At 43.4% G+C, this 26,024-nt stretch overlaps 1 protein-coding gene across 3 annotated transcripts in view; it reads left to right on the top strand.

Moving 5' to 3' along the window:
- LOC144781938 (cytochrome P450 2G1-like) overlaps positions 1-26,024 on the top strand; it is an 878,243-nt gene that overhangs the window by 372,603 nt on the left and 479,616 nt on the right. For all 3 annotated transcript variants that reach the window (XM_078661025.1, XM_078661024.1, XM_078661026.1), the window contains exon 5: positions 14,665-14,825. In XM_078661025.1, the coding sequence (XP_078517151.1) occupies positions 14,665-14,825 (161 nt within the window). The remainder of the gene's footprint in view (positions 1-14,664; positions 14,826-26,024) is intronic.

Here is a 26,024-nt window from a genome sequence, read left to right on the forward strand (position 1 = left end):
ATAGCCCCCAAAGATTACTATCTTGGTTTTGTCCTGATTGATCATGAGGAGGTTCCTTTCATTGTACATATGTAAACTGTTCAGTGCTCGCTGCAGGCCCAGTTTAGTGTGGTACATTTTTAGCAGGTCATCGGAGTATTGAAGAATGTGTGGAGTCATGTGGCCTAGTCGGGGACGAACCAGACTCCAATTCACCAAAGCTTTTCCCAACTCTACTGTATATAGATTAAAAAGCTTGAGGTGGGTATTTACCCCCCCCCCCCCAGCTAAAACTCCAATTTCTTACACCAAAAATGTCCCACTTCTTGGAAAGACATTATTAAAGATTTTGTAAATTGTATATAAACTACCTAAAGCCACACATTGGGTGTGATTGTGATGGATTATTTATGTAGCTGTGGATTCTGGAATTCCTGAAACAAATCTTAATGAGGAATTGCTTGCCTAATAATGTTTAGTTATACTCAGTTCACGAGCCCTGTCATACTAAGGGTTCCACCATCCTATTGAAGGATGAGGCAACATTGGTGTTTCCGTCAGCAGTGCTTCAGCTGATATAGACCATGAAAACATAAACCTGCTGACACTTTCTTCATATGACCGCCATATAAGTGTGATACACATTCTCCCATATTTGGGGCAGGACAACTACTGTCACTGGTGTTACCTGTCTGGGACTGACCGCACCAAGAAGCATGGTGATCCTGGGGGGTGCGGGTGGGGGGGTGCACATTTAGTCATGGTGAAAATGTCCTCCTTATCAGCACCATCAAATTGTTTTCTTTTTTAACAATAAACTCTCCGTTTGGGAGTTTATTCTTAAAATAAAATCTAAACCATGAACATGGCACCTGCTTGTCTAACTGTTCAAGCTTCTGCGTCACCTTCTCGTGGTCGGTTGCAGTGAAGGCTTAAAGATCTCCAGCAAGGTGGAGTGTGCTGCGTTGTTCTTCACCATGGACGCACAGGCATTAGCCTACACCGACCCAGCGGGCTGGTGTACTACTCACCAGTGTCTCATTGATAGACTCTGCGTCATTTTGCACCCAGTAATATTGCAGTTGACACCTGCATCTTCATTTGGAATATGAAAAAAATACAGGGGCCTATTAGCAACAACTTGCGATAATTATCGCAAACCTTGCTTAGCGTGAATTTTTTATCGCCTCCTATCGCTGGATTTTATCGCAGAGATAACGCAGTATTACCAACGTTTATCTCCAATGCGATATAAAATCCAGCAATAGCGGTGAAACCCATGTTTAAAGTGAGATTTCCAGCGATAAAAATCCTATCACTAAGGAAAATTTTGCTAATAGGCAGATGGGGACTTAGACGTAGAATCCACCTCCCATTGACTAATATGGCTAAGTCAGGTTTTTACCAGGTGTAAAATCCTGGCGCTAATCACGGTTAGTGCGTGTTTTTTTATCGTGACGTGGGTATTGCTAATAGGCGATAGCTGTGTTAGCGACTGCTTTCAGTCGCTAACAGGTTGGGTACGCCCACTTTGCATGTCATTAGCGATAAATATCGCTGACATGCAAAGCGGGCCCCAAACCAGTCGCTATCGCCTAAAAGCTGTCGCTAACTGCTGTTAGCTACAGCTTGCTGATAGGGCAATAAAAATATCGCCACTTTAGCAGGAAAAAGTCCTGCTAAAGCGGCGATATTGCCCTTGCTAATATGCCCCACAATTCCCTGCAATAAGTAGCCAGGAGGAGGCAGGGCAGGGTCACCCCATTTTCATTGGACTATTCATCTCCCAAAGGGCTTGGTTAGTGACATTGTACTTATTTTTAAATATTGATTGATTTATATCTTTTTAGTATTTGTTTATACTGGTTATCATGAGTAAGGGTACTCGTAAATGGGCTGCGGGTCCAGGGGTTGCGGGAACTCTTGACGCCTTTCTAACAAGGGCAGAATCTGTTCTGCATCATGAAATTAAGTTGACTCAAAGGAGATTTTCTCTGGACCCTCGTCAAGTCTCATCTGAAGTTCCCATAGCTGGCCCCCTACTAATTCCGGATTCAACTGCTGAATGTATGTCTGAATGTATGTCTCAACCGGTTCTCAAGCCTTTAATAGCATCACCTAAAGATTCACTTACCATAGTTAGTGCACTTTCTCCAACACTCTCATCTCCACCCAAGATTTCCACCCGATCGCAATGGCAAACTCAGGCAAGGGCAAGGGAGGGTATTGTTACAGTCACAGCTAAGAAGAGGAAGGTGGGTGGTTTACCTCACACTACACACCAAACTAGCAAAGTGGCCAAAACTAGAGGGACAGTTCGCGGCAAGAAAGGTTCTACGCAGGAGGTCGCTGTTACAAGTATATCTAGCCCGAGAGACACCAGATCCCAGGTTTGCTGTAAGCAGGTCCCGTGTGATCTGGAAGATCGTATTTTAGCTAAACTAGAGGAAAAGGTATTGGTAGTGTTAAAAACTCTATTGACTAAATGATCTGATATCGATACTAGACTGAGTAATATTGAGCATCAGCTTTTCTCCTCAATTACGCCACTTTTGAATGGAGGATTTATTGCCCGACAGGACATGGCACATCAACAGTCCTTGTATCAATTTTGGACCCTTGCTGGTGATGGTACTACCCTAACACCGGTGCACAAGCTCCCCCAGACTATACAGACAATCCGCTTCCCTTACAATCAAAGCTTGTCTCTAGGGGTGAATTATCTGGGGGGAACAATAATAGAATGAATTGGGGCGGCCCAGCTAGCAATCAAGGTAAGGGCTACCCCAATTCACCCCCAGAGTCCACGCCATACACTGTTGTTCTCTCTTACGTCCCTACCTTTCTACCCAACACTGAGGAGAACTGGGCCACACTTAGGAATAGGGCACTTCACCTATTGGATACCAAATCAGGATTGGGTAGTCACCTGTTCCAGGAATTAAAAATGATTCCTAGGATTCCTTGGATAGGGAAATCAACCAAAACAAGTAGAGGTGACTGTATAGTGTTGAATTTTGGGTCACTTAGTGAAAACAATTCTTGAAAGGGCTGGTTCAAGGCATCTGAGTAGGGAAGGCATTAACATCTTACCTTTGTTTTTTTTAATGGTAACGTTCTTACATTAGCAGCTTTAAGATCCGATTATACGGCTACCACCCAAGTTCAGGGGATATATGAGTACAATGTGCCGAACTACAACCGATTCGAGTCATTCACAAATCTGGAGGACATTGACTGACTGAGTTCGTCTATACTTCCTGAGAAGGCTATCTCTCCAATGGTCGAATCAGGTTTGGATGACCAAGTTTTAGGTTTCCCACGTAGCAATGGGCTATTACTTTATGCAACACATGGAACATCGCAGAGTAGAACTTTTGACTCGGCGGAAATTACTAGGGCACTTGACCATGAGTTGGTTCCAAAGGGTAATGCTTGTACCCAATTTACTGGCTTACAGGGGTTAGGGCGTGGCTCATGTTCACACCCAAGCACCAAGCACCATTGCCCCTAATGATGATGGTGCAGGCCTCAAACTAGCTTCATGGAACATTGCTGGGGTCTCAAATAAAACCGCTTCTACGGAATTGTCCTCTTTTATTGAGGAACAAGACATTATATTTTTTCAGGAGACGTGGGCAATGGATCAGGTTTATCTTCCAGGTTATATTAACTTTGCCAAAATTGCTGTAAAGGGTGACAGGGGTAGACCCAAAGGTGGATTGATTATATGGGTTAGGCAGCACCAACAATATAAGCTTGAGGAGCTTTACATCGATACCAGTGATATTCTCATTGTTAGATTATCTCTGGGTAATATCCCTGAACTTCTACTTGTCAACGTGTACTCTAGGGGCTTGCAAGCAGTGAAGGCCTCCAATATTGTAGCCCTTCTTGACTTCTTAACAACCCAAAGAGGCCCAAACATTATACTAATAGCTGGAGATTTTAATTTTACGTATGAACCCCTGGATTTCCAGGATATGAATTTCGCTGCTGAGGAGGATGAACAGTGGTCTATTCCTCCCCTTGATCTCCCCCCAATATAAAAGTGGACTAGCACAGCATTACAATTAAAAGTTTTCTGCCTGGAGCAGGGTTTGAGAGCAGCCAATGGGCACTTGAGATCTGACAAGACTGGGAAGCCAACCTATAGTTTTGGGCAACGCTCTAGTCGTATCGACTACTTTATTATCAACAAGGAGTTCTGGCCCAATTTACTAGATATGTTGGTCTATGAGCGCCCGGAAAGCGATCACAACCCTTTGTTCCTTTCTCTGCAGCCCTCATATTTAAATCCTGCAGCTGGACCCACAACACGTGTAGACCCCGTAAAAGTTCTTTAATCAAATGACACGCGACGCTTAAAATGGGATAAAGATGCTACCAATGCAGAGAAGATGAATCAAATGTGCAAAATGGTAGATAACGCTGTTGCCACTCAAAGGGTGATGTTTCGCATGAGTCATATCTAGATAATGTTGGTCTATTACATGAGCATCTTTTTAATGGGCTAAAAAAATGTTGTTGCTAGGAACAAAACAGCGCACAAACTCCCATGCCACAAGGCTGCAGTTTGGTACAACTTCACCTTCCACACGGCCTACAGAGCCCTTGCGGCAGCAATCAGGACCAAAGATAGGGATATGATAAGAGAGAAGAGGGCTGTTTATAAGGTAGCACAACTTCAGTCCAAAAGGGACTGGGATGAGGGCCACTGGACCGATCTTCTTAACGCTTGCACTGGGAGAGATTTGACAGCTTTTTGGCACCTGGTCAAGTGGGGGAGCGGGGATATCAGGAAAGTTCCCATTAACTATGTGGAACCAGATGAGTGGGTTGATCACTATAAAAATCAGTTCTCCTGCAATCCAGTTCCCCAAGATATTTTGTATAATGCCGCCATCTACCCCAGTTTTGTGTATATCTAAGCAAGAAGTGGTAAATGCCCTCCTCCAGGTCCCCAAAGGTAGGGCTCCCGGACTCGACTGTATCCCCACAGACCTGTTCCTCCACGATCTTGATTCCTGGGCACTGTATATCCAGCTCCTCACTAATGCAAGCGCTAATGGAGCAGCGATACCCTGTAATTCTTTTTTTTTTTTTTTTTTTTTTATCCTCATTTGTGTGCATAGCTCCAATCTATCAATACCGAGAAGAAAACCACCACAGAGCGAATAGCCAGAAGGTCTTGTACTGTGCCAACTCAGCCATATAGCTGGTGAGGGATTTATCTATCGAGAGGTACGGTCAGTTCCCCTTTAGCACTAAATACAGCGACCACTCTTAAACTCGCTTAAGATGATACCTCAGTTGATAGAGCCCGAATCATCGAGACCCCCTTGAAATTTAGACTAATAGTCTCAATAGCCAAGTTAGGCAATGCTCACATTAATCATAGGACCTGGGGAAAAAAAAAAAAAACCCCAGGTAAAGGTCACGACTAACCAAGCATTGCCCAATATGCTCTAGTGTTCGGGTTTCCTACCCTGGCTAAGTCCAGCTTAGAAATTTGGAGGGGTGATGTTCGCCATTCATGCGCAGTAGGTGGTAAAGCGTCTTTCCAGTGTCTACATATCTCCCTACGGGCTGCAAGGATAGAATAAAATATTAATCTTGTTGCTGCATCATGAGTATTGTTTCTCAGACCAAAAATCACAAGCTTGAGGTCTATTGTAATGTTTTCGCCCACAGAATGCGACAACTTGTTTTTAATGACTTCCCAATATTCAGATAAACTTGGACATTCCAAAAACATATGTGTATCGGTTGCTGCAACAAGCCCACATCTAGGACATGAAACTGGGCCAGTTAATGAGAATTTTGTTAACCTATGGGGGGAATAATATGCCCTATGCAAGGTGAAGAGATGATTCCGACGAAGCCACGATGGTTTAACTAAATCCCAGAGCAATGAACAAGAAGCACTCCAGAGCTCTTCCACTTCCAGCCCCGGCATTAATTCTGCCCATAAGTTTGTTGGTAGTTGAAAACTAATATCAATTTCATCTAATATTTTGTTATACCACCGGGAGATTTCCTTTTTCGCCACTGGGTTATCTAATAAGGAAGTTATCAAGTCACTAACACCACCTATAGGCTGCTTACAACGTCTCATTGACTGACCATAATATGTCTGAGCCCAGCTAGAAATCTGAATATATTTAAATCTTGACAACTCAGGGCCGACTTTGTTAATAAGATAGTCCCATGGGAGTAGAGCCCCATCCATGAACAAGTCGTCCCAACAGTTAATACCAGCTTCTAGTAGGGGTTTATTTAGGGCGTCTGTTGTCCATAAGGGGGGGGGCGGGTAAATTCCATATCGATGCCCTAGCTGAATAGTAGCCAATCTTAATCGCTTGTCTTATTTTGTACCAAGTAGATACAAAACCATTTAGAATTCTCAGTTTAATTTTTTTAAAGAATTTGGGGTCACTGAACTTAAACAAGAAACCGGAATGATTAACACCCTCACTAAGCAGTAGAGTAGAAAAAAGAGGGCCCATCCCAGTGGATAGCGGAGTTTTAAGCAACATACGCATGTGCGATAATTGAAAGGCCCATGCGTATATTTGAATGTCTGGTCCAGCCAGCCCTCCCTTCTCCCTCCGTCGTCTTATTTTTTTCCACGAAATTCTGGCACTTTTGTTGTTCCAAATAAAACTAGTGATAGCACTCTGTAGCTTGGAAATTAATTTTGAATCAAAATAAAGTGGAATTGAATTAAATCAAAAGGAAACTTTCGGTAGGATACTCATCTTCACCAGATTAAGCTTTCCCAGAACAGAAAGCGGGAGATGAGACCAATCTCTCATGAGTTTCCTGCACTCCGTGGCGACTTTATTGAAATTGAGAGAGGCGATTACATTGATATCCTCAACTATATTCACCCCTAAATAACGAATTTGACTTTTAAATGTCCCATTATTATTAGTTCTGTTACAGTTCCAGGACATTGATTCTGTCTTGAGAGCATTAATCTCATACCCCGAAACTTTCCCAAATATATGAGCCTGTTCAATTATTTCTGGGTACGCCTCTTCGTAATCTGTAGAGAAAATCATAATATCGTCTGCATAAAGTGCCACCTTCTTATCCCAGCCACCATAAACAAAGGGTTTAATGAGTATGTTATCTCTAAGGATCTGAGCAAATGGCTCTATATATATATCAAAGAGAAGGGGGGACAGGGGACAACCCTGTCTGGTTCCTCTCATGATCTTAAAAGGTTCTGTCAGGCCTCCATTAATTAGTAGGGAAGCAGAAGGGTTACGATATAGAAGCTGAATTGTCCTCCGAAATCCATCTCCAATACCAAAGCTCTTCAAGGCCTCCGATAGGTACAACCAATTCACCCTATCGAAGGCCTTGGTGGCATCTAGAGTGAGAACAACCAGTGGAATTTCTTCCTTGATAGCAATATCAATTGTACCAATCAATTCGTATGTAAGCTCACAGAGCTGTCTCCCTTTTATAAAACCCTTTTGGTTCAAAGCTATTATATCCGGAGCTATCCGCCCCAGCCGGTTTGCTAAAATGGAAGTAAAAATTTTATAGTCGGCATTTAGTATAGAGATGGGCCTGTATGAGCCACAGTCAGAGGCGGGTTTACCAGGTTTCAAAATTAGGGTTATGACAGCACTGTTCCATGACTCCGGTGGTGTTTTCCCCTCTCTAAGAATTTGGTTAAACAAAGTGACTAGCACTGGTGAGAGTTCCGAAATAAGTTTTTTATAAATCTCGCTAGGCATACCATCTGTGCCAACCGCTTTTCCGTTTTTTGATTTCTTTATGGCCTCCTCCACCTCTGCTATAGTTATTTCCCCATCTAAGTAGCAAGATTGTTCTTCTGTTAGGGAGGGAAGAGGTATGCCCCCCAGCCAATTAGTTACGTCACAATGATTCGGCCTAAGATCGTCTTGATAAATGGTTTCGAAGAACTCTCTAAAAACTGCTCTGATTTCCTCATCTCTAGAGAAAGTACCTTCCGCTGAAATAACTGAACAGATGTTGTTTCGTGCCCGGTCAGATTTTACTTTCCAGGCAAGTAATTTACCTGCCCCCTCGCCATATTGAAAATGGGCGAGCTTACTTGCTTCCCATCTCTGCATGACCCGCTTCTCCAAAACTGCTGACAATGAAAGTTTCAGCCTGCTCAATTCTGCTTGTTTGAGGGCAAAAGTAGGATTTTCTGTGGGATCAATGTTATCCATATCGTTTTGTACTCTCAAAACGTCTCTCTCAATAGAGGTAACTTCTTCTATATATTGTCTACTGCGGAAGGCTACTTTATTCTTAATGAGGCCTCTTAGAGTACACTTGAACGCATCCCAAATAGTCCCTATTGGAGCTGAATCTTTGTTAGTACTAAAAAAATACTTTGTCTCTGATTGTAAGAATACAATATCCTCTGTTGAAGAGAGGAGAGATCTATCAAAGGACCATGTTTTAATGGGAGATGTTGTGGCTAATTTTAGTACTAGTTCAATTGCAGAGTGGTCAGAAAGATGTATTGGGGTATATTGTATTGAAATTGTATTTTCAGCGAAAGCTCTACTTATAAGAATAAAATCAATTCTAGACTTGTGTCTATATTTACGATTCCTAAATGAAAATTCTTGCCTTTGACCCTCTTTAAACCGCCAAATGTCTAAATAGTCATATTGACGCATCAAACCTAACAGGCAGTTCCTAGATTTAGAAGTTATTTTCTGCCTACTGTTAGGGGTTTTATCTAAAAGTGGATTCAAAGTAATATTAAAGTCCCCTGCTATTATCACTGGGTCTGGGAAACTAAGCAAGTTGTTAAATAAGGTTTCCAGTGTTGAGGGATCATCTATATTAGGACCATAATATCCCACGAGTGTTAATTTTGTGTCCCCTAATTCTACTGCCGCTATAACCCATCTACCTCCGGTATCTACTTTCTGCTGCTTAACTTTGAATATGACAGATTTTCTGAAAAATATCGAGACCCCCCGTGTGTTAGAACTTTGTGTTGTAGAGATTGATGATTCTATCCATCTGTTCCTACGGACCAAGTCAAGTATCTCACTCTCGACTAAGTGAGTCTCCTGGAGGATGATGATTCCTGCATCAGTGTCCCGAAGGTACTGCATGATTTTGTTAGCTCGTGGTTTGGTGCGGAGACCATTAACATTCCAGGACAATATTTTTAATTTACTCATTAGGTTGTAGAATTGAGACATTCATTAGGGCTGGCTGTGACAGGACGATGATAAATGATTCAAACGAATTGTTACTTCGCTTCTTAAGATGAGAAAATAAAAACTTAGGGGTCGATTAGGATCGCGGACGGACTTGAGTCCGTCCGCGACCCCTGAGGAGGAGGGAACGTCCGCATGGGCTGCGGCGTTCCCTCCGATCAAATTAGGATGTGACCGCCAGTGTGGCGGTCACATCCTCCATCTCTAACATTGCGGCGGGTGCAGCTTCAAGCTGCATCCGCCGCAATGTAAAAAATCCATGCACAGCATTTGCGTGCACAAAGCGGCAGGCACCGCGCGGTGCCTGCTGCATTGTGCACGCAAATGCAGGGGGGTACCATAGGTACCCCCCATGTGCACCCCCCACCCCACCTTCACCCAGGGGGCCCGCAACGGGCCCCCGAAGTGAAGGTCCGTATGCTTTTCCACGGCGGTAAAGTCGCCGCGGAAAAGCATATATTTTCAGACATCCTAATATGCCTGGCGGTGTCTGATAGACACCGCCAGACATGTTAGTGCTTTTCCGCCGCGGTCGCCTTCCGACCGCGGCGGAAAAGCGGCGGACAGATTATCAGACCCACCAGCCATCCTAATTTGGCGGTGGGTCTTTGGAGTCTCCGCCGCGGTTTTTCCGCATCCTCCAGGCCGGCGGACACTTCCGCCGGCCCGGAGGATGCGGAAAAACCGCCATCCTAATCGACCCCATAGTGTTGAAGAAAAAGCTGTTTACATATAAAGATTGGAGCTTTTTACTAATAGTGTGATTTTGCCCCCTAACCCCCCCGTGCCCACCCCAACACCCTCCCTGGGAAAACCCCGTACTCACCACCCGGAAAACTTCCGGAAGTAAGTGCTCCTAGCTCTTCCCCGTCTCATCACCTCGTGCCCATACTATATTAGAGGTGACTCGCCAAACATGGCTGTGTAAATCGTATATTTGCATTCGTGAGTTATTTTTATATATTTTTTTTTTTTGATGCTTTCACCCCCCCTTTTATTTTTTTACGGTTGTTGTGTGTTTTTTTTTTTTCCCTGTATTTGTTTATTTATTATTGTTTTCATTTGTTCTTTTTTATTATTTCGTTTGATTTTCGACCTTAGGGCCTTAGGGCATTTCAATGCACTTCTCCAATACTTTTGCCTCCTCTGAGTCTAAGTTTAGGGGTTAATGGCGATAATTCTTCTCCAAATATGAAACTTTAATCACTCTCCTTGCTTCTTGTTGCCAAAGGCTAGCAAGAGTTCATCTGCGGCTTGCACAGACCTAATATTGTGCATTTTGTTGTCCAACATGACTTTAAGGGATGCAGGGAACCCCATTTGTACTGTGGCACCAAATTTACGAAAAGCGTCCATTCTTTTACCGAGCTCCCATTGTTTATCCAAAGTAAAGCGGGACAAGTCTGAACGGATCTGAAAGTTATAGCCTTTATATGTTTGTGACTTCATTTTAAGAGCCTGGTTCAAGATATGTTCTTTAAGTGAATAGGTGTGAAAATTTACGAGAATTTTCCTAGGCTTAGACCGTTGGGTATTGAGCCTGAAGGGGTCCCGGTGTATACGTTGAATATCCGCTGCTAGCTCCTCAGTGGATTGAGAGAGATTTAAAGTTTCTTTCAGAAGAGTGATTATGTAACTCTTGATGTCTGCGCATTCAGCCCCCTCCGGAATATTCAAAATGCGTATGTTACTCCGCCTTGCATTATTTTCTAACACCTCCATTCTTTCTGAGATGGCCTGATTTTCTTTCCTTAGTTTAACAATGTCCTCCACGGTACCCTCAGCGCTCATTGATATTTGCCCCACCGTCTCTTCTAAGGCTTGTGTTCTTAAGGTCAGATTACCTAATCTCTCATCAAGAGATTCACAGAAAGTCCTTATCTCTTTCTGATTAGAGGCTGATTCAGCAAAGCCTTGCTTAATTTCTGCAGACAATTCCGCAAACATTCTTTGTACTGAGGCAGCTGAGATAGTGACCGCACTTGAGCCAGCCACATCGCATAAGACTTGATCTTGAGGAGTTACCAGAGGGGCTTCAGCAAATATATCAGCCTCATAATTATCTGCAGTGTTAACATTGGCGTTAGAAATCTCAAGAGAAATCGTGCCATCTACCGGAAAAATAGAAAATAACGAATCACCCCTTGCTTTTAAGGTCCCGTCATCATCTATTGTGTCTGTTGTAAGTTGGTGGACAGAACTCTCCGCCTCAGATTCTCTCTGTGAGCTTAATGTACTCCCCTCTAATTGTAGTAGTGTTGTGTGGGGCAGATCAAGATTAGTGGTCTGATTACCCTCTAGCTGGTTGGGTTCCATAGTCTCAGAGTTATTGCCTTTACCGGTTAGGACTTGTTCTTTACTTAAGCTCAAGACTTGAGGGATCGCTTTAAAATATGAGCGCAGTGAGGGGGTGACTCTAGGGGGGAGAGCAGTAGCAGGGTTTGCTTTTGCTTTAGCACGTTTTCTTCCCCTTTTAGCTTTCACCTCAACCGAGAGGTATGAAGACACTTCACGATCTACTTGTGGACTATTTTCCGGTTTAGAAACTTTTTTATCACCCTCCTCCTCAATAGCTTGTAGTGCACTCTTTGCTTTCTTTTTTTGAGACGCACTAATTCCCGCTGTATTTCTTGCTACGCTCTTTCCCCTTAACTTCCTAACAGAGTCTGAAGCACTCATGTGTGCCAAGTTATGGCAGAAAGGTGTACTGTATGCTTTGCTATCTGCCCACTTTATTGCACTCAAAACGCACACAGAGCTTACTTTGGAAGTCTCGCAAGTCCCCGGGAGCCCGCTTTCTGGTGTAACAATAGGTGTAGTACTCATGTGCAGGGAAGAGTAATCACCATGTACCTTGCTTCCTCCTTGAGCGGTAAATCCGATTTTCAGATTGCACACACGAGAGGCCCCATTTAGATATCTGATGCTTCCCACGCCAAGTAAACACTGAAGCCGTTTTACTTTATACAACCCTAAAGCGGCAAGATCCCAGGGCTGAAGCCTTACAGTCGAGAGAAATCCACACGCAAAAGAGCAGTTTCTTCCACGTTTATCTCCGCTGGTGTTCCTAGGTTGTAGCCTCACATTTGCTGTCGGGAGCAGCCTGCATGAAGCCCGCAGCCCGCACGAAGAGTGGGTGTTTCCTTGAACACTTCCGCGTTCTTCCCCGCGGGCGCTAGCGTCTCCGAGGTTACTGCACCCTTGCCGGACGCTGCTGCCGGAGATCAAATAAACTCGGCACATTAAGCAGAAAGCAGAAAGGGGGTATTACCCGACCAGCCGTGAAAAATAGCGTGTAGTTGAAAAACGAGTCAGGTGAAAATTTCTAACGAACAGGCATCTGCGGGTGAGACGGAGCGGAGCACTTGCTGCAGTCAGCCGACTGCCGCCATGTTTTCCCTATTCCGATACCCTGTAATTCTTACTATATTTAAAAAAGGGGATCGAACTAAGCTTGTAAACTACAGGCCGATTAGCCTGATTGACTGCATACAAAAAGTATCGGCTAGGGTGGTTTTAGGCAGAATGCAAGCATGGATGGAGGAATGCCACATCCTCTCTGACTTACAGGCAGGGTTTCGGCAGTGTATCTTCACGGTCAATCAGGTGCTATGGTTTATCCTTATTTATTGGCGTACTGTAACCCTGGGGAGAGGTACTATTTATGCTGCTTTCATGGACCTGAAGTCAGCTTTTGACTTGGTCCCGAGACCTAAATTGTGGCACACTCTCCTAAAGTTGGGTATGCCACCTGAAATCCTGGCTTTTGTTGTTAAATTGAATTAGGCTAATTATGCACAGGTCATATGGGATGTGGAGGGTGGCATCACGGGAAGGTTTGTGGTCGAGCGGGGGGGTAAGGCAGGGTTGTGTCTTGGCACCCACCCTCCTCTCATTGTACATCAATGGGGTAATGAAATACTTTGAGGATTTCCCCACTGATGCCCCGACCTTAGTAGGGACGAAGATCCCACTACTAATGTTTGCCGATGGCACGCTTATTCTATCAAAAACAAGACAGGGCCTGCAGCGTGCACTCTCTAGATTTGAGGAGATCTCTGTGGACCACGACCTTATCATTAATGTTGATTAAACAAAGTATATGGTTCGCCAAAAATTCAACAAAGTCAGCGGTGAGGTTAGAATGAAGGATGGGGCTTTGGAACAAACTGAGACTTTCTCCTATCTGGGGGTAACTTTAGATAGAAAATTAAGCTGTAAGCCACAATTAGACTGCCTTAATGCTAGACATCCTCAACTCTCAGGAGCTTTGCTTAAGGAGCATAGGTGATGTTACACAAAACCCATAGCCCCCGTGCAACAAATCTACAATACTAAAATCGTGCCTTAATCCTGTATGGGGCTGAGCTCTGGGGTCACGCTAATTTGGATTCTTTAGTGGTGGGCCAGAACATATTTTTAAGATCGTTAATTGGCCTTCCTCAATCCACCCCACGGGCGCCCTTGTTTCTGGAGCTGGGATGCAACCCCATTAGGGATGTGGCACAATACAGGTCAGTAGCATACTGGAGGAGACTCTGGGTGACTCCCGAGCTAGCACACTATGCCATCGCCCTATTAGAAGTCAGGGACCTAGACGTTAACAGGCACTTTGTGTGGTTTAGTCATGTCAAAAATACACTTTATGAGCTGGGAATGAGCCATCTATGGACCCTCCCAACCGGAAGTATATTTCCAAGCAAACTCGAGCTTAAGGCAGCCTATTGGAAAATGATTAATACAAGACGGCTTGCAGCTTTTTTCAGTTCAACTCTGTCTAGAGTTTACTAGGATTTAATTACTGTAGTACGAGACAGGAAACTATATCACCAGTTCAGGGTGGGAACCCTACCGACCAATGTCTTTATCTCTAAGTGTTGCAACTCCAGCGTAAACTCGAGTAAATGCCACTTTTATCCAGATTGGTCCGAAACCCTTGAACACATTTTCTTTGGTTGCCCAGCTTATAGTAAACCTAGACATCACTGGTTAAAACCTATTTGTGGTAGTCTGGGTACTAGGTCTAGCAGCGAGGCCTTCAGAATACTTAAAACATCATTGGAAGGCCCCACTGTGATTGCAATAGCAAATTCCTGGGCTGGGTTTGGACTATACACTGGACTGAAAAGAGGCATGGGCCATTGTTTTTCTCACCTTGATCTCCCTGTCCTTACAACAAAGTATAATGCACTTTATTTTATAGTTTTGATGCTTCTGTAAAAACTAATACTCTATGTTAGACTAGGCCATACTTTCTGGGTATGTTTTAGCGCCCTCATATTGTATTTATTGTTTTAACAAGTTCACACTTTTTATTAAGATGATCTATAAGTTTTAGTGTTTGAAATGATGTATTGTTCCTATGGCCTATTATATATTTATATGTTTTAACTTTTGTGATTTCGTAAATCGAAATAAAGTTTATGAACTGAACTGATATCTTATTTTCCACTAGGTTCTCCATTTAACCCCAGAGATCTCTTCGGGGCTGTCAACACCAACATTATCGTCTCTATTATGTTTGAAAACCGCTATGATTATAATGACTCCGAGCTCCTCTCTCTGACTCGCATGATAACTGACTGCTTTCATGAAATGAGCACCTTCTGGGGACAGGTAAATAATGTTTCTCCTAATCTTCGATAATAACCTACATTGTAACTGGATACATAAAGTATTACCAGTTTAGCAGCACAAATATTCGTATGCACAGGATTACCGTAGGTATACAAAAATAGATGCAGTGTTCAGACACTGGTGCCGGGAAGGATTATGAAGGCATGAATAAAAATGTTATAGTTCTCAGTTTTTCACACCCTCTTATAGGTTACATAAAATATTTAGCTGCCATGAGCAGTCGCTGTTTTATGAGGTGTGAGCTGACAACCCTTTGTCCTCCATTAGGCAGCAGTGTTGGGTACATTTATTAAAGATAAAACATTAGAATAGCAAGATGTTCTTTTCATTTGCTAATGCTAATGAGCGGCTGAAGTTATATAGGGGCATATTAGCAAGAACCTCATTAAATTTATCGCCTTTTAGTGGCAGTAAACTGCCGCTAAAACGGCGACAATGGGCTTGCTAATATATGTTATAGAATTCCAATAGAAGCCCCGGTTAGATGTCTATTCTATTGGAATTCTATAACGCATATTAGCAAGTCCATTATCGACGTTATATAGCGGCAGTTTCCTGCCGCTAAAACATCGATAATTTTAACGAGGTTCTTGCTAATATGCATCATTGTTATTTTGGCCTTGCGCGAACTGAAGAATTCCAGTATGATACATGAGAGGTGGTGTTCATATAAAATCACACTTGTCCTTATCCAGAAAACCTCTAGTTGCACAGGCTCTAAAAAAAACGACGCAACATCACAGAGGGCACATATTTTTGGAGGATTGAAGGACAGGTTTTTACAATACTTTATAAGGAGGACCTCTTTTAACAACCTTTTAAAATTACCTCACACAGCTTTCCTTTCTTTGTCTCCTATATCTAGTTACTCACAGGGTAAATCTATTTGAGCTAAGTATTTTTTTTTTTTAGTGTAGGAAACAACTTTATTGTGTAGTTAATTAAAACCATTACAATTTATCCTAATATGCACCAAGTACAACAACGTTCTTATTTACACTTTGAAATTGCGCTTACTTAGCGTCGCATGAGGCATTATTTCTCTATGTTGTGGTATTCCACACCTTTATAAAATTTAAAACAACAGATGGTGTAGTCCGGGCCGATACTGAGATATTTTTAAGCCAATATTTTAAATAGCGCTTTATACATGTTTCAACTAAAGCAATTAAATGGGGTCTATATATGGACGTATGCGAAATGGCCACTGTCATCGCTTTTGGTGGGTGTATACACACACTGTGCTATTTGTGGCTGTGTCAAGGCAAGCATTTAATGTACAGAATTACAAATTCATTCCACCTTCTTAAAATGGGACGTTGAGCATGTTATGTCTAAGAACCAAGATGACGCATTTGTGTGCAACATGTGCAAAGTGTCTACTGACCTCATCTTCAGAGGTTGTAAGGATGTTCTGTGCAATATGGATCTGCCACAGGGCTAAAGTTTGATGTGTAATTAATACAATTTCGGACTTAAGAGTGTCCGTGCTAATAAATAATTTCAATTTCAAACACTGTTCTTAAAACGAGGCATTATACATTAGACGTCTAAAATTTGTGGAGAAAAAAATTATGTACAAGTGTTTACTAAATGTCTACTGTCCTCCATTTCAATTATTTATGTACATGCACTATGCAGTTTATAGCTGCCACAAGACTTGAATTAATATGCAGAAGTGCAAATTCATGTAACAATCTTAAAATAAGGATTTTTGCTTGATTACATCTAAAACAATAAAGTTAGATCTATGTGCAAAAGTGTGCTAGATGTCCACTGTCCTCTTTTTCATTGATTACAGAGTTGCAATATGCAGTTTAGAGCAGTCACAAGACTATATACTATGGTCAGCAAAGTGGATTTGATGTAGTTTGTAGCAATTTGCTGACTTTTTGCAAAAACTGTATTGTCCTGCATGAAAGCGGTAGCAACTGGCTATTTAGTAATGCCAGCACAGAGGGTCTGCATGATCTTATCCGAAGAGATCGGAGGGCTGGAAGTAGGAAGTGCCGTCTCCGTTGACTGACGTCTGGGCAAATGCACAAGAGACGTAAAACTAACTCTTCCGTATTTTCGCAGAGTCGGCACAGACTTGTCAGTGATGTTTGTTTCTATGTTGGGACTTTATCTTTTGAGCAAAAAGCTCCCAATCGAGTCAAAAGCAGTAAGTGCTGTAGTATTGGCAGGGGCGTAGGAGACACTAAAATTCTGGGGGGGACAGGGACAACCTTTTGGACTTTCCAGTGACCTTTTACAAATCGGCCATTATTTGAGAGCTGTACGCTCTGTTAAACGAAGACAATCGCATAGTTTTGTAATGTAACATTGATAAATGCAGGCATGTAGTCACAGTTTGCAAATATGCTTTAATTGTTATTTCACATTCATAAAGTAATTAGACCTAATGTGAAAAAACATGTTTTTGAATCTTACACCATCATGCACCAAGCAAACTAAGGTGGGACGAAAAAAAGGAAAAATAAACTGAATGCTCTTTGCAACATTCCTATTCTCAAAATGCAATTGGACTAATATTGAAGTGTACGGGAGACAGGCTGCATGCACACAGAGCTGTAAGAGCAGATAAATGTCCACTTTCTAAAAGTGGCATATCTTAAATAGTAATGTGCACTCCATCCTTACCACTAAAAAGGATTTATCATTGCCATTCCAAAGTTATAAAACATGCATCTGCTACTCCTTTCTATCCAGGAATTACACCTTAAAAAAGTGTATTAAGGAATTCCCAATGTCAATCTATGAGAGGAATAGGCCTCACATTAGTGAAAAATGAATATAGATGTTTTTCACTACAAGTACATGTCCTACCTTTTAGCAACATAGCACCCTCCTCCATGGACTACATAGGGCCTTCCTTAGGGGTGACATATGTGTAATAAAAGGAAGTTTAAGGCTTGGCAAGGGGATTTTAATACCAAGTCAACTTGGCAGTAAAAGTACACACACGGGCTCTGCAGTGGCAGGCCTGAGACATGTTTAAAGGGCTACTTGTGTGGGTAACACAATCAGTACTGCAGTCTCACTAGTAGCATTTAATTTACAGGCCCTGGGTATATGGTGTAAAACTGTACAAGGTATTTACAAATAAATTTAAAAGGCCAATCGTGTATACACCAATGTTCACATTTTTAAGGGTGAAGCGCATGCACTTTAGCACTGGTGAGCAGAGGTAAACTCCTCAGAGTCCTAAGGTCAACAAAATGTATCACAAAAAGAGGAGGTAAGCAGGCAAAAAAGTTTGGGGGAAGTCTGTCCTAAGGCTGACAGGTCTAACAGTATGGTGTAGGATTCTGTGTGTCTGTTTGAGTATTGAAGTCAGTCGGATCCTTTTTGGAAGTCCCAGGTTTAGCAGGGCACTAGAAGGGCAGCAAGAATAGTTTCACAAACCCTAAGTTTATCGCCTGCATTCCTGAGGCTGGAGGGTGGAAAACCCTCAATGCTTCGCAAAGTATACAACGCAATACAAAAACATTTGTTGTCTAATCTATGAGAAGCGCTATTGCAGATGGATGACATAAGTGTAGAGTGCACTCAAACCACATTATCTTGCATTGGAATATAAGAAACCCTATAAGATACATTTGCAATAAGAATTATCCGTGTGTGGGATGTCACACAAATGAGATTTACAGAAGAAAGCCAGCATAGACATAAGTCACTGTTTGAAACATGTTGACCCATCGGATGTGGGAGGTCGTAACTCGCCTCTAACATCCAACAGCCTTATTTTTAACCGCTGACGGAGGCCCAGGTATTAAAGTCTAATTTACCCTCGGGTACTGGGACCCCCGCCAAGCCGTTTTAACATCACTGTCATAACACTCTTCACTGCACACTCAGCAATATACCTGCTCCGCTGTAGTCAGGCGTCGAAGCACACCCGGGACACGTTAGGTGTTACTGGGTGGGCCCGATGATGAAGCATGCCACCAACTAGGTTGGTGGGTGAGGGCTTTATGAACACACCCACCAGGTGTTCCCACCCCATGACGAAACATACTTGAGTCTTTTTAATTGTTGTAATTACTATAAATAATGAGCTAGTCTCTTTTTGATTAAATCAGAGACAAACTATTGACTGTAAAGGAAGATAATCCAGCTTTTTAAGACAAGTGGAGTGCCGCCCCCACACTATACTGGAAAAGAAAGGTGAGGTAACCTACTTAGTTGACCTAGGTACTCCAAGTAGTCCCCACAGGGTGCATCATGTGAATCACCTGAAAACGTTTATTGATCGGGCTGACATGAGGATGCTCATGGCCTCTGATGAGGGACAGGAGGAAGAAAGTGACCCTCTCCCTGATCTTCTCTCTCAGGACCATGTTGATGGATCAGTTGAAGGAGTAGTCTTGGCAGACAGACTCACTGAACAACAGCAAGCTGATTACAGACATGTTCTCAATCAGTTTCCTGGTCTCTCTCTCTGACATCCAGTCAAACCACCTGGTGTAGCCATGAAGTGGACACAGGTGACAGTCTGCCTCTGAAGAGCAACATTTAGAGACAGCCTGACCATGTCAGAGATTGCATCATAAAATAATCCCAAAAGATGCTGGAGTTGGAGGGGGTCATTGAGCCTTCATATAGCCCTTAGGCTAGCCCTGTAGCCATTGTACCAAAAGCTTATATCCAGGATGGTAAGAGAGAGATTAGGTTTTGTGTTGACTATAGAGATCTCAATGCAGTCACTAGGACTGATGCCTATCCAATTCCAGGGACAGATGAACTGATTGATACTTTGGACTCTGCCAAATGTGTCAGTACATTTGACCTCACTGCTGGTTATTGGCAAATCAGACTTTATGAGGATGTCAAATCAAAAACAGCATTTTCAAACCCCAGTGGGCATTATCAATTTTTTGTGATGCCTTTTGGTTTGAATAAAGTCTTAACCCCTTCCATGCTCATGACGAGCTGAGCTCGTCATGGCATATACCTCTCAGGTGCTCATGACGATCTGAGCTCGTCATGACTACACCCGTTTTCGTTGCTGTCCAGCACAGGAGGGGAAAGTCGCAAGCAGCGATGTGGTTAACAGGTCTGGAAATCTATAGTGCAGCATATCTAGATGATATATCTGTCTTTAGCTCCACCTGGGAGGATCACCTGGTCTACCTCATAAATGTACTCGAGGCTCCTCGAGGCCCTGCAGAAGGCAGGCCTCACAATGAAGATCACAAAGTGCCAGATAGGGCAGAGTAAAGTTGTGTACTCAGGCCACCTTGTAGTTGGAGGCCTACTTCCAACATTGGAGAGCAAAATTTAGAGCATCATGGACTTGGCTGCTCCCACTACTCAGACTCAGGTCAGAGCTTTTTTGGGCCTGAGTGAGTACGACAGAAGGTGTGTTAAGGGCCATGGATCCATAGAAACACCCCTTAATGATCACACCCCCAAAAGAATGCCTAAGAAAGTTCAGTGGACAGTTAGCTGTCAGAAGACATTTGATGACCTGAAACAAGCCATGTGCTCTGCTCTAAATCTGCAATGTCCGGTGCTAGAAGTATGATCCCATGTACTGGGGGGCTCCTTAGGGACCCCATGTACTCCTGGTAACAGTTTCCTAGGGTCTGCCAGCAAGCTAGTGCTGCTACCAACCCCAGACATGATTCTGCCGCTGAGCTGAGCTTAAGCATGGGAAGGTAGAACAATAGGTTTACTGTCACAGGAATTGTGACTCCCTCCCAGACAGGATTTAGTGTATTGGGCTGTGTTGGGATAGCCTTCCAGGCATCCAAACTGTTATGAAGGGCATATTTGAGTCCCTCTTTGCATACTCAAGTTTGAGCCAGTTCAGGAACCCTTGTTTCCTGCTCTGGTGAGAAACTGGAGTAAGCCCAAAGGACAGGATCATCCCCTCTGTCCAGCCCCTCCTCTAGGAAGGATCGTGGTGAAGTTCTAACGCTTTCTATAGTGTACCGAAGTTCTCCACTGTGGGAGGGTCCTCACACTCATCGTAGAACAAGAATCACACCTGACACCAAGACGACACTCTACGACCGTCTGGACACTTGAACTTCGCTGGGCTTTGACTGGAACCGAGACTGCATCAAGGAAGAGTCCTGCTCTTCCTGGTCTTGCTGTCAAGTCTTCTGAGTCATCTGTGTCTGTGCTTCATCCAGGTTCTCCAGAAGGTCTGTAGGCATCAAGGACATCCCTTGCATCTGCAGGCACCGCAACGAAGCTGACTGGTCTGCTGCTCCTATCGGTCTGCGGGCTCCCCAAGGCCCAGCAACACAGGTGGTGGTTCTTCAGCTCTCTTGATGCCTGACCTGCCTTCTCTGCAATTTTGAGGACACTATCCCTCGTTGGAGCCGCTGGGACTGAACCCCTGTGTACCCCGTGTACTTGCCATTGCCACTGCTTGTTGGCTCTGTATTCCAGAGATCTTCGGGCTACAAGAAGCTCAAGCCTCCAGTACCTCATCCGTTGAAGTACAGCATTCTCATTGCATCCTCTGCAACCTGGGCCTCCATCTTTGCTGAGCTGCCTGAGGTCCTCTTGCGACTCCTGTGCCTTCAGCCTGTGGGTCCTCTCAAGGGTCTTCCTTTGCTGCAGTGGGCTCTCCTGCTTGCTCGTGGATTGCTCTGATTATCCTGCTGTTGGTGAGTCCCTTGGACGTTGCTGGTCCCAACGTTTGCATCTTTTTGCTTTCTACGCCAATTGCGGCTACCAAGGCTTGATGCTGCTCCCGCCAGACACCAGACACCTGGACACTGACACCTGATGTGGGCCAGCTCGTGCACAGCTCCTGGTCTTCTTCAGCATTGCCTGGTCCTCACAGCTGCAGGGTCAAGGTAACTGTCTTCACTCCTAAACCTCCAGGCATAAGTGAGCATTGTGCTTCCATGCCTCCTGGTCACTTCCGTGTGGCATAGACTCTGTCCCCTCTGCTTGCAGGTTCTCCTATTGAAGAGTCTACTCCTGGGTTCCACCAAACTCCTTCACAGGCTTCTCCAGAGTAATTTTCAAAGTCTTCTATTGTCGTCTACCGCAGGTTCCGAAGTCACTTCACCCTATGCACCTGGCTTTCCTAGTGCAAGTATCCTGATTCCAGGTGGGGTGGGTCTGCAACTTCCCAACTTCCAAAGGGTTTCTTCTGAGTCCTCTGGGATGGGTTCTTCTTCTTTAAAACTGCAATTGTGACTTCTCCATTGACTTCCATTGGGCACGTGGCTGTGTTTCCACTCTGCACACAGCCTCCGGGGGGTCCTGGGTACTTAGCTTGGGTGGTTCCTTGTGTCCCCAGCTCCTCTGAGTCTTCTGGTCCAAGTCCCATTCTCCTTTGAAGTTTATATTCCACTTTCTTAGTATATGGGTTGGTCTTCCCCGGGAGACCAGTGTATATTTGTGCTACTGCCTTCATTATTATGTTAAGCAGGTCTGTCATGAGTACATTTGAGTATCTTACAATATTTACCAAATTAGATCTTGCGTCAAATTTGTACCAAAAAAGTGTTGCAACCCCAGCGCAGGATCTAGGCCTCAGATTACACATTTATTTATAAAAACTCTCCCAGAAAGAAATTGGCAACAAGGAGAAACGTGGCAATGTATCTGTTCTGCTTAATTGCTAGCAAAGTCTGCATTCTAAAATATCTTATGGTGTTAAGGTGCCTGCTGCATAGATCTTTAAGGACCCAGTAAATCTGAGGGAATAATAATGGTAAGATAACTCTGGAGCTTAATGTACTTGCTGGAGAGACTGGTGTTTTGTCTAGTTCCAGTTTTGTCAAAGTAGCATGGAGGGTTAATGTGCCTCCAACAAAGAACAAAGAACATCATGTGACACGCAGATGACGGATCTTTATTTTATATGGATGGGTAAGTGGGTTATTGCTTTTAACACAGAGATCCTTTTGTTACTTACATAAATTGCAATCCTTCAATTATAGCACAGTGAACTATGAAGGAAAGGACATGTGACTCTTCAAATTGTAACCCTGTCTTATGTAACACATCCAGTAAATTGCTTTATTGCCAATGTGCATGTGTGATGTAAGGCGCTCTGACATCCTGGATTGGGTTGAGTGGTGCTATAAAAGAAATCAGACAAAATAGTGGTATCTAAATTGTTATTTACGTAAATATTAGGACAGACCAAAACATCTGACACCCAACAGAAGTGGGTTCAGACGGGTGTCTGATACTAATTGTTTTTCATGTTGTCTGGCGAGGTTCAACTGCTCAAAATATAATTTTCCACAAACATTAGCCATTGAGCGGCTAAATTACGCAGTCAAAATAACTAAGTAGTGTCGGAGCTGAGGAGGTGCAGCATGCAGACAGCAATTAACAAACTGTCTCTCCTCCTTTGTCCTAGAAGTGCAAAGTGCAGGCAGCCATTGCGGGGAGGACGAGGTGAGAGAATTCCTGGAGGTTTGCAGCACAACAAAAGGGAAGGGCCATCGGCACGTGAAAGGGTTTGGCAAAAGAATTTCCCCTCTCCCGTCTGTCAGTCGCAGAGCCATTGGCACCTCAAAGCACTATTGGCACCTCAAAGCACTAGTGCTTTCAGGTGCCAATGGCCCTGGGACTGACAGAAGGGAGAGGGAAATTCTTTTGTCCCCTTGTCTCCGCCACCCTTGTCCCCCGTGCCCCCCCACTACAATATCTGGGGGGGATATATCCCCTGCGTCCCCCACACTTCCTACGCCCATGAGTATTGGAGATGCATGATGTACGAGATACGGCTGCGGCGACCAGGCCCCATACGAGGATAAAACCATCTATCCGGGTTTCATCTTTGCGAGCTCTGCTTTATCCAGTTGCCAGGCTTTGTGTTTGGCAGCATTATTTACAATTTTTTTTATTACAGGGAAGCTTTTGTTTGTGCTCCATACTTCATGGATGTCGAGGTTGGTTAACGGCTGCTCAAACACGGTAGACGAGTCTTTCTTACTTTTAGGCCGGGTCTTTAATTCTGTCCAGCAGAGACCTAACAAGGATTCTTCATGAGCTGCTTTCATCTTCCAGCACAATTTAAGTATTGTTGATGACCTTAGCAGGAGTTGGTTGAAAAGCCCAAATTCCAAGTGGATTGCGCATGATAGGTAAATTGTGGAATCCGAATAAATTTGTTTAAACAGACAGGAGTGTTGTAGAAAAAAAATTGCATCTTTGCCTTTAAATAGTTCAGAGCAATAAGCGAGCTTTGAAAAAAACTTAGCAGCGATTACTTGTAAAAGATGGGAATTAGATGGGCACATTAATTTAGATCTTAGTGTGCATAGTGCAAAGTGCAGTTTGTTCACCTGGGCTCGTCTTTTAATTAGATATTCTTTGAGTGTAAATTCAGAGTCTGCCACCACTCCTAGATATTTGTATGAGCTGACTTGTTCCATGCTGTTCTTTGCTGCAACCACCTTTTTGGCTGTTGGTGTTTGCAGAGAAAGAGATGACCTTTATTTTGTTGTAATTTAGCGATAATCCAAGTGCCTCTGTATTTTCCAACAGTTTCGTTATCAAACACTGTAGGCCAATAGGGATCTGACTGCATAGACAATATCATCAGCATATTGTAGACTTCTAACTTGGTGGTTAGCTAGCTTGGGAAGGTCACTTTGGACTTCTGTCAGCCTGGTGTCTAAATCTGCTGTAAATATGTTAAATAAGCTGGGAGCTAGCAAGCACTCTTGCTTTAAGCCTCTATGCATTGGGATTTTTTTACTGTGGTTTTCTCTCCAATTCCTAGCTTTACCTGTACCCAAGTTGCTGAGTACAAATTTATTATAGCTCCTGGTAACTTTGGCGGCATACCCAATGTTTCCATCCTTTGCCATAAGAGCTCTCTAGGTACCATATAAAATGCTACTTTTAAGTCCACGAAAGAGGTATACAATTCGGAAAACTTTTGTTGCGCTTTTTCGTCAAGCAGATTCAAGGCCAAGAGGTTATTCATTGTGCTTGTGCCTGGTCTGAGGCCTGTTTGTGGGATTGTAAGTATCTTGCTGGAATTGACCCAATCTTTAAGGTCCACGAGAAGATTTGAGGCATAAGATTTGCTTCTACATCTGTGAGCGTGATCAATCTGAAGTTTGCCGGATCTGATCTGCTGTCAGCTTTAAATATTGGGTGAAGGATATTACCTCTCCATGATGCTGGTATGCTATTTGATTGAAATGTGTGTTAAAACAGCAGAGGGAGATGTTCTGCCCAGAAACATTGGTCAAACTTAAATAGTGCATTAGGCAAGCTGTTTGGGCCGGGGTCCCCGCTTGACCTGAGTTATTTAGGACTTTCTCAACTTGAGTTCTATGAAGCCAAGGGGCATATTATCAAGGGGGTTTATCTCCGCTTTTTTGGCTTTAAAAGCCAAGAAAGCGTAGATAAAATTATCTCCCTATTACCAAGCTGTCGCTAACACCAGTTAGCGACAGCTAATAGGAGATAGCGACCATCTTGGGCCCCGCTTTGCATGTCAGTGATATTTATCACTAATGACATGCAAAGTGGGCGTGCCAAGATGTTAGCGACTGGAAACAGTCGCTAACATCGCTATCTCCTATTACCAACTTTTGGAGATATTCGCGCTAAGCGCGAATATCTCCAAAAGCTAACACCTGCCCTGAGCAGTTCTTAGCCATGTTATCCAATGGAAGGTGGATAACATGGCTAAGAGCATTTGCTCGATAATGCATGAATATCGCTGACTTTTCAGCGATATTCATGCATTGCGGCCGTTTTTTATCGCATTTGCGATAAACCTTTCTAATAGCAAGGTTTATCTGCGATAAAAATCGCCTATTTGCGGCGATAATTTTTGTCTCTAAACAAGTTAGAGACAAAAATTATCTCTATTGGTTGGTAATATGCCCCCAAGTTCCTTCAGACTGATTTTCTAAAACCTCACTTTTCAGTTGGTTCAGAGCTTGATGGCATTCTTCCGCTGATACTTGTTTGTCAGGCATGTTCAAGTGTGCTATCCAGTCGGCCTCAGGAATGTTTGCGTTGTGATGTCAAAAAAACTTTGTGCTATGCTGTTTATTTCTGCCCAAAACTTCTTGTTGTCGTTTGATTTGCTTGTTTGCAACATCTTTGACCAGATGCTTGTTTCTTATAATTTCTTTTGTGCTCATACTTCCTTTTTTTTGTTGACACCTTAACAGGTTGATTTGAAGACTCACGTTTTTGCCAGTTGTTAGTGTGTTTCTCCAA

Source organism: Lissotriton helveticus, chromosome 9 (assembly GCF_964261635.1).
Source record: "Lissotriton helveticus chromosome 9, aLisHel1.1, whole genome shotgun sequence".
In the NCBI taxonomy this organism is placed as follows: Eukaryota; Metazoa; Chordata; class Amphibia; order Caudata; family Salamandridae; genus Lissotriton; species Lissotriton helveticus.